The 10,310-nt window shown below is 38.6% G+C and overlaps 1 protein-coding gene across 1 annotated transcript; it reads left to right on the top strand.

The window, feature by feature from the left end:
* The first annotated feature begins 3,062 nt into the window (after window positions 1–3,062).
* sst1.2 (somatostatin 1, tandem duplicate 2) lies at window positions 3,063–8,779 on the top strand. The gene is made up of 2 exons (XM_029772165.1): window positions 3,063–3,330; window positions 8,400–8,779. The coding sequence occupies exons 1-2, from the start codon at window positions 3,184–3,186 to the stop codon at window positions 8,601–8,603; spliced, it is 351 nt and encodes a 116-aa protein (XP_029628025.1). The 5' UTR covers window positions 3,063–3,183; the 3' UTR covers window positions 8,604–8,779.
* The last annotated feature ends 1,531 nt before the right edge of the window (window positions 8,780–10,310 follow it).

The following is a 10,310-nucleotide window of genomic DNA, read 5'->3' as shown; positions in this document are numbered from 1 at the left end:
CATCAACAGTAAAAAGTAATAATGGTGTTGTAAATAATGGATACAAGTTTAAAAAGTGGTGGAATTCCACTTTAACTGTCTGGCCAGTTACCTGATGGCCTGTTTGTTTGTTGAATGTTATGTTGTCCATTGGGTGCTCTGAGTATGCTAGCAATCTGGTAGAAGATTGGTACCTTACCCCCAAAGCTAATCTTAACCATTAGGGGGATGGAAGAAGATGATCAGTCAGTTACAGATCAGCCGTTAAGGCCAGACAGCTGTACTAGGATCAGTTTTGATATCAGAAATTGAGTTTTGAGGGAAAAGCATTATCATTACACTTAAAGCCAGCGAGTATAATGCACTGTCATAAAAATATATGATACTCTAACAATATCTTAGTAGCATCTCAGTGATCCTGAGTTATTAACAATATTTTTGAGTCACAAAGAAAGATTGAACAGATTTATCTGTATAAAAGATTGAGAGCCAATACATGCTTATAACAAGTCATAATGCATTATACCGACTTAAGTAAAATATTACCAAAAAAGCATTTAGCGATGAAACGTGTCGCTCATATCACTAGATCTGATTTCATTAGAAGGTCTTAGTAACTTTATCTTACATTTCTAAACACTGTAGTTGGTTGAATACTGCTGTATACCCACAATGGACATAGAGCAATTATGTTGTAATAATAACTTTGTCAGGGAGATATTGAATAATATGATTAAGAATTTGTTAACATGCTCTCAACTTGGCCCTTTAAAAAGTGTAGTATTTATATGGAGAGATACAGTTATCATAATTTCACTGTCCATTGGCGTGTTGCATAAACTTCAATTTTGATTCTTTCCAATGGAACCATGGCCACTGTGTTGATCACATTTAATACCAAAGTGAGTAGGCTATACATTTCCCTTTTATCTGTACAATAATATCACCTTGGTTTCCTTATAGCTTTTCAATGTTGTGCCTTGCCTCCAGCCTTTTAACTGACATAGTGTACCAAGTGCTTCCTTGCTTTTCAAACAAAATATTGTACTGTACTTGACACAAACAAAAGCTATTCAGAGAAATACCCAAGTGTTGTCTTAATGAATTAGTGGATAATGTTGCACTCTTTTGTATAACCTATGTACTTCATTAACATTGTGTTCCGATGCTCATTTCTGTGTGGTGAATGTTGTCAGCCTTGAGTTGAATGGTTTTCTGTTCCAGGAGGTGCTAAATTAACGCAAAGGTAAAGGAATTACTTTACTTTCTGCCATACTACTGTGTATAACATCTACTGTATCATCTTAATTTATCTCAGCCAGAAGCATAGGGGTATGATAACTTAAACTGCCATGTATAACTGCCCATGGAAATTAACTCAAAGGTCGCTCTTGTTATTCTGTATTGCAAGCAGAAGCCACATGTATTAAACAAATAAGGGTCTGAAGCATTCCCTGTTTTTCCCTGGTTCTAATGAACTGAAACAGTTCAGAATGGAATCTGTCTGGGTTCATCACACCTGTCTGTGTGTTTATGTGCATGCTTTGGTGCTGTGGTGGAAATTATTTCTGCATAGCACCAGCGACATGTGAAAGACAAGCCTGACTTCTCCCCTCTCTGGGTACCAGGTGACTGAGCCCCAGCTGATGGAGGAAGTGCAACTGCCAACATCAGAGTCCAAAGGGATACATTCTAATAACAAGCATATCATATAAGCATATTATGCAGATAAGACATCTTAATTATCTATGTTACCTATGTTACATAACTAATTCTGATTATTCCGCCACAGTGCGATCGTGTGTGTGCGTGCATGTGCGTCCAATGCAAATGTGCTGTGCCATTGAAATGCTGCAACCCATAAATGTAATTTACATGTCCTTTTAACAAGCCTCAAGCTCTGCTATACCATTAATCATACAGTTGTACAGTTAATCTGTAATTTCCCAGCTCAATAGTGTAGTTGTAACACAGTTAGAGAAATGTAAGTAGGCATGACAATATTTAATTGTAATAAATGAGTGTTAATTTTTCCCTGCTAGTTTATATTGTTGACATTCAAAGAGTTTTTATGAAGAAGTATACTATTGTGTTTTTATCCTGATCAAAATTGCATTAATGTCGTCCACCAGCTGCAATTAAGCCTGGGGATGAGGGTTAAAATTGCATTGACAACATCCGGCAAAGCATATTGTTGTTTATGTCTGTAATCCATGGCCACAGGGGAGCAGTGAAGAGCTACAGTAAAATGTAACACAGTAGCAAGATCTACAGTATGATGCAGCCTTTTGTGCAAATAAGCAGATATTTCAGCATAAACTGAAATAACTCTTATAGAAAAATATGTTTCCAATTAATTAGATTGAGTCTGTGATATCAAACATTTGGTTTTATTCCAAGACATTCCATGTAATGCTGTCTGAGGGATATCAGACAGACAGCACTCAGTCTATTATTCCTTTCAGAATAGGCTTTTACAAATATGTAAATCACACTTCAACAAAATACATATCCACAATACTGTATGCAAGTGCAACGGTATGGTTTATACAATTTTTACCTCCTAATTCTTGGAAACTGTGTTAACCATTGCAAACTAAATAATAATGTTGATATTGTATGTAAACAAAGCCTAATCAGTTGATCCCACTGATCCCACAATGGCAATATGTGTTGGTAATTAACCCACCAAAAATCTGTTAGAGGAATCTTTTGTTTGGCAGTCTTCCGTGATGTCATCACTTAAGTTCAATATTTTAAACTTAAGTGATGACTCCTGCTTCCTGTTTATAAAGGCTTTTATGAAGCAGACATTTTCTGGTTGTATTTGACTAAGATTAGCCGTGTGTGCTAAATCCATATTGGCTAACTGTTTTATTGTCGCGCCTCCATATTAAATCAATACGTTTCAGAGGAGCTGCCTTTGTGACGAAAAGAAAGCAGCCAGTGTTTCTAAGTGGTTTACAACACTGCATTCCATCATCGCCAGGCAGCCCCCCACGCCCTGACAGGACACTTGTCACTCAACCCAGGAAGCAGAGTGATGAGCTGAGAGGGCGAGCTCTTTATAAGAGCCCCACAGAACCCCCATCAACAGAACCAGGCCTGCTCCATACCGACTGATCCAGATCCAGCATAGCCCGGTCCAGCTCAGCTCGTCTCACCGCGTCTCATCCCTGCAAACAAAACCCAGCTCTGTTGGAGATGAAGGTCTGCCGAATCCACTGTGCCCTGGCCCTGCTGGGTTTGGCCCTGGCCATTTGCAGCCAAGGAGCTGCCTCTCAGCCCGACCTGGACCTCCGCAGCCGCAGACTCCTTCAGAGGGCTCGTGCCGCTGGCATTGCCACACAGGTAAGCAGCCTACGGCACTGGCACACACCACAGGCGGCTGGTGGCACCTTAATTGGGGAGAACAGGCTCATAGTAATGTCTGCAATGGCATTAATGGAACGGTAACAAACACATTGTTTCCATGTGTTTGATACCATTCCATTCACTCCCCTCAGCAGCCTCCTGTGGCACACACATACCAAACAAAGAGGGCTTAAAAGAAGGAGGAGGTCCATACAGGAATAAACAGAACAGTTACGTTATTGCGATCACAGGATTACACTATTCAAGTGAGGTGAGGTGAGAAGCCAATGGCATGTTCACGCAGATAGCATGCACTGCTTGTGTCATGACACAAAAAAAATGTGTACTGTAGGGTACAACTCACACAACTATTCAGGAACACCACTAATGACACTATGAGAACATGAGAATGTGTCATTAGTAAAACAGGTACAGCATAGTCCACACTGACTAACATACACTGCCCTTTGCTTCACAGTGGAACACACTTACACACCTACCCACAATGGAATTCAATTAAACAGTCTGTGCTCAGGTTATGACATACTCAGACACATACTAGGGCATAGACTCACTACAGCTGACAGGTCTGGTGTACCTCTCTAATCTGGCAACAATAGTAACAGCAGTGACTACTGCTGGCAAATTCAAATCTGGACCTCAAATCAGTTCCACTGTTGATTTTCATTATTTCTCTCTAAACAAGGACTGATTTAGACCTGGGACACAAGGTGGGTGCAATTAATTATCAGGTTGAACAGAAAACCAGCAGTACTCAGGACCTCCAGGCTCAGATTTGATTACTCCTGGACTACAAGTAATAACTTCAGTTGTCATGCCAAAACATGCAAGTATGAACGGGGTCTGATATTTATATACAGTAGAATTGCTGTTTTAGTTATATACCATTATTGTATACAGAACTCCCATCCCATAAGTATTTTCTCTCATTCTTGTGTTGAAGACATGATTTGGAACGGTTTGGTTAAGGTCATTGTTGGTAGACAGAGTCAACACACTCTCTAGTAGGACCCACTAGGCATAAACTGGGTGAATCAACTTTGTTTCAATGTAATTTGTCAATGTCTTGTGATGTGGAATCTACATGGGAAAATACATTGGATTTTAAAAAAGTCAACGCAAACTGTTGTTTTGAGGGTGATATTTCAACCACAGGATTATGTCATCATGGTAACCAAATTTCAACATAGACACACCTTGTATAAAATATGTTGAATTTGTACCTTTAAAACAACATCAACATTATATCCACTATCAGAAGAAGAAAAAAACAGGTTGGGCAACATCTCCTACTGGAGAATGTATTTATCTACAGCTATCTTTTGGTCTCCCATCCAGGGTTTTAACCAAGCCCAGCCCTGCTTAGTGATGATATTTGTCACACAATTACCAATGTGCTATCGTGAGAATGTTTGTTGAAAGATCTCTACATAAAAACGAAATAGATTCACTGTTGCTATCGAAGACATTCCAAAGGGTAGGTTTAACAGAGCAAATGAAATGTGACCATACTTTATCACTCATATCATTAATAATGCTAGTTAGGCTTATATAGCATTTGAAAAGTAATCAACAGTTATTGTTTCAATTCAACGTAGAATTCAACTTAAAATAGACAATACAATAGGCCTAGGGGTTCAAGCTCTGGTTGATTTCAAATGTAATGATATTTAGTGATATTGATTTGTTTGGTTGCCAAAACAACCAAATATCAACATTTGAAGGAGAGGTATCTTCTGCTTGCATAGTTTCATTTGTGCCATGCACATCAATATTAAATAATAGGACTATATCAAATTAAATGTTATTTAAAGTGCAATTAAAGTTTGATTTGATTTACTCATATTCTTTAAGTTAGATTTTTGGTTGAGATGGAGATGTGAATCCAACATATCAATTATTAATTCGTAGACAAACTGGAATGAAAGCCATACTAAGTCAGTGGCACCGGTGGAACTATCCAAGCAGAATATGCATCTCCTTCAAATGTTGATATTTGTTTGTGTTGACAACCAAACACAATTCAATATCACTTTTGAAGTACAATAGACAGCCTATTAACTTGTCGACAAGTTAACAAATTATATGTTGAATTTACGTCTCCAATTTGAAGAATTTGATTAAACCAGTGGCTCAGATCTCCTTTAAATTGTATTTTGTTGCATTGTCAATCAAACACAATTCAGTATTACATTTATAATACAGTGAATAGCCTAAAGTTAAGCCTATCTTACAAACTAATGTAACATTTAACCTTAACATGAGTAAAACATCCATGGCCACATTTAGAGGTTACTGTAGCTATAAATAGCTATGTAATCATATAAAGCATGCATGTTCAAGATAGCATGCATAGGTCTTCGCAGGTCTGTGGAGATTTTGCTCAAAAAATTGCTATAATATTCTGCGCAGAATCTAGAACGGCATTGATCACTTACTTGCACCATGTACTTTTAATGTAATCTCAACTGCAATCCAGGTAATTTGGTTCTGGTATTAGATGAAGCACAGTGATATATTCATCTGATGTATAAATAAACAACATTTCTGACATTTTATTCCCATTTGAACTTTGCTGTGCTTTTAAATGGTTGAAAGAGCAGTTATAGACTCTTAGGTGACAACTAAACCAAAAGCCAGACATTGTTTTTCCATTTGAATTTGGTGTGCTTTTAGATAACATCTAAAAGCACACCAAATTCAAATGGAAAAACAATGTCTGGCTTTTGGTTTAGTTGTCACCTAAGAGTCTATAACTGCTCTTTCAACCATAGTGTTAATGCATTGGAAATTCAACACATTTTGGGCTTTGAGTGAGTGAATATAGGTTGTAATATCATTGATCACCGTCTCAATTACCCAATCATCCAAGTTGAAATTATGTGGTGTGCCCAGTAGGGAGTTTGTGTCTCTTAATTAATTCTGTGTCATATACACATCCATCTGCATAGAAGACACTGTGAAAATGCAGTTGTTACACGTAATAGGGGTAGACACCGATAGACACCGATACATCCAATAGACACCGATATTTCTCAAGAAGGAGATTTCCATCATTCCCTCCTATGACTGACAATCACGTCTGTCTGAGTGCCACTTTCTCATACTAATGACTCACTAGTTAAGGTCATTGACAGCTCACCCAGACAGTGCATATTGCAGCACCTCATTTAGAAAGCTTCTCATTTTACAAACCAAATGTTTTCTACCGAACATGAAAAAGTCACTGGAACTGTTTGTATGCTGTTGTGTGTTTTTGCACACACAACAGTTATCTGTTCTCAATTATCTGTTGATGGAAAACAAATCTTTCTCCTCCTATCTCTGTCCGCATCCACCCCTCCATTTTCTAGTCAATCAGTTGGCTGGATCAGAGTGTGCTACAGCAACGCTTTCGTTCTCTGTGCAGATAGGGCTGATTCCGATTTAGGAATATAAGCCTGAATAAATGTAATTCAACCGCTGAACCCCCCCCCCCCCCCCACTTGCTGGCCAACAAATGTTTAGTATATTTATCTTCAGCCATCCCTTTAAATACGGTGTACCTTTAATGATAATTTTGTTGACAGACTCAATAGAATACATTGATAGAACGGGTTTAGAATCTATGCATCTTCGTCTCAGTTTCAGCACCAACTGGTAGATAAAAAAATACTCTTTAGGGTTAGGAAAGTATGTCAAAATCTTTTTTTTTTTTTTTAATTGTAGAAGAAATGATTTGTAGAGCCTTTACGCACAAAATATGTAGATTCATAAAAAATACAGTGGTTTGATTCATCCTGAAAGTTGTCATATTTAAATTTATGAAATATTGGAAGGTGGAAAAAAGCATACAATAGGGGTTGAACAATAGTTATATAAATCTACCCTAATTCTCACGAATCATGGAACTGTATGACAACGGTCCAGTCGTCGTTAAATGTGCGCCAGGCTCCAGGTTTAACCTGCTACATGTGGTCTGAGTTCCATAATGATTCAAATAAGCTGCATGTCTCAAATTATTGCACAACGTTAGCCTAATATGATCCACTAATGCTTGCAACCCTCGGGAACAACTTACATGGCCATAACAGAGGAAAGAAAAGTAAACGGAATGGAATAATACAAAATGTAAGCTACAAAGAAGAAAAACTAACGCTAAAGTGACAGTTATAAATGTATGTGGGTATTACTGATGGTGGCTCCCAATAGCAGCTAATATTTAACATGATACAAATTGTAAAATAAATCAGAGAAAAGCCTGGGCAATGGCTATAATTAAAACAATCTAAAGCGCATACATAAACTTGGCAGGTTCAGCCCTACAGAAGCCAATAGCTTGGGTGCCCCAATTTCATTCATGCAAATTGTGAGGGCAAACAATTACAATTTTGAATAATCACAAAACTATTTAAAGCCTATTTCACTGTGGAAAAGGGGCCATGTCATGTTATGATTTTAACTTTGCTTCCATATGGCTGGTTTCACATTCGTCCCCAGGGATCTTAAGGAACAATCATCTAAAACAATTGCTATGTGTATGTACAATTCCCTTTTCCAGACAGATTACTCATTTACCTAGCTCTTATCAATAGTTCTTATCCATTTATAAATTATAGTGCATGGAGAATACTGTTATTTCAATCTGAAAAAAGTAACTAGATGCTCAACCTTATTCATGGTTTCCTTATCTGTAGATACACCTCCACCACACCTTATTTTCTTAGATCTCCACTCTGAATGAATAGCAGGTGAATATCATGCTATTCTCATGCTTAAATTCATGGTCAGAATACGCACATAGAGAAAAGTGCGTAAAAACCAGCGCTTAACCGAGGTCGGAATCGGGGCCATAATGAGACATGAAAACTAACACTGACTGCCTTAATGTGGAGGTGATTACATTTGTGTGTGTCTGTGTGTGTTTGTGCACACACACGAGATTGCTTGTGTGTGAGTGTATGACGTGTAGGTTTGTGTTTACTGTTGTTGATATTGGCTTGTGCCGATGTGTATATGTGTGTGTTTATATTCTCCCAAAGTATGTGTGTCTTTCCTGCATGTAGGAGTGGAGTAGGCGAGCGGTGGAGGACATTCTATCCCAACTGTCCTTGCCTGAGGCCCAGGAAAGTGAGGTGTCCCCAGCGGGAGCCAAAGAGGACCTGCGTGTGGAGCTGGAGCGCTCAGTGGGCAACCCCAACAACCTGCCCCCCCGCGAGCGCAAAGCCGGCTGCAAGAACTTCTACTGGAAGGGCTTCACTTCCTGCTGAGGGAAGAAAAAACCGACCACCTTATGACACGATGCTGCCAATCACGTCACACCGCCAACTTACACCTGACTAATGCAGCCAATCAACAGTTAGCTGTGCCCGATGACGGTTCTTGAAATCAACAGAATTATGTACCTGTCTAATTTGTGAAATAAAGATAAAATAATTTAATTTAAGTGGGTCAGTTCTTTGATAAACTCTTATTTGTATTACCAAAGAAAAGTTTCCGTTGACATGACCTTTATTAATTTATGCATGGATTACATCTAGTACTGGCTGATATAACACACTGACAAGTACAGTCACACTCACACTGGCACTAGGCCAGTGAGTGGCCAATCCTTAAAAAGGGCTTTAGTATTTGATATACCCCTACTTGAGGTTGAACAAAAGACAACCATGTTTTTTCACATCTTTAACGTCTCCCATTTTTTAAATGGATGGTTGTAAAAAAAAATATTTTACTGCAAAAGTGGTTAAATTGATAGATATTTTGTCACACCCCCTAAACTCAAAACATGCAGGGGGGGGGGCACATAAGCTCATGTAACTCTATATTACAAGCTCTGATTTTGCTAAAATGTGGAATACAAGTAGTCAGTTGTCTATACTACATACACAAATAAACAGCATTAGGATATCTTAATGCATCTTGGAAATACACTATATACAGTACCTGTGAACACAGAGATACAATAGGTGAAAATATAAACTATGAATATTTATGATGAATGTAAGTTTTACTTTTTAGTAGGTGATTAATAGACACTTTCCAAGTAAAAATGTCTCTCATTTAGTGCTGTATGGTGCTAAACGTGTATGTTGTGGCTACTGTAATCTAATCGTCAAAGGAAAACAAGTGGGCTAAGAGAGTGGAAACTATCATTTTATATGTTCCACCTCTTGCAGTTACGTTAGGGGCCCCCCTAGATTTGACTACAAATCCATTATGGCGTCCAAAATCCAATATGGCAGCCACAATACCATTAAATTGTTGTTTAATCACCTGTATATGTTTTAAATGAGAGACATCGCTCAAATTTGTGTACTGTACTTAATACTATTTTTCTGGAACTCAGCTATGTTGGTAATCTAATAGGCCTGCCAGAATTATACTCAAACACTATTGCCTGGATATAGAAAAGGCAGCAGTGTCAAGAGTCAGTGTGCAGCAGGTGGGACGGAGTCAGGCGCAGGACACCGAGAATGAGTAATAAAGGTCTTTACTCAGTAAAACAACAAAATATTCCACGTAGGGAAACAAACTCAGCTCACAAACATACGCGACAGCTTAACATGGAACAAACACGCACAAAACCAATGGGGAAACCAGAGGGTTAAATAGGGAACAATAATTAAGAAATGGAAAACACGTGTGTACAATGAAGACAAAACAAATGGAAAAAGAAAACGTGGATCGGTGGCAACTAGAAAACCAGTGATGATGACCGCCGAACGCCACCCGAGCAAGGAGAGGGACCAACTTCGGCGGAAATCATGACAAGCAGAAGTACTCCAAGTCACAAGCCTCTGAGGATTTTTTTATAAGCATGGCCTTTTTTTGATTTAAGCAATAAGGCCCGAGGAGGTGTGGTATATGTCCAATATACCACGGCTAAGGGCTGTTCTTCAACTCAACTCAACGCAACGCGGAGTGCCTGGATACAGCCCTCAGCTGTGGTATATTGGCCATATACCACAAACCCC

This window comes from Salmo trutta, chromosome 13 (genome assembly GCF_901001165.1).
Source record: "Salmo trutta chromosome 13, fSalTru1.1, whole genome shotgun sequence".
NCBI classification, from domain to species: Eukaryota; Metazoa; Chordata; class Actinopteri; order Salmoniformes; family Salmonidae; genus Salmo; species Salmo trutta.
Note: the sequence above shows the minus strand (reverse complement) of the source record. Positions and strands in the feature narration are given on the sequence as shown.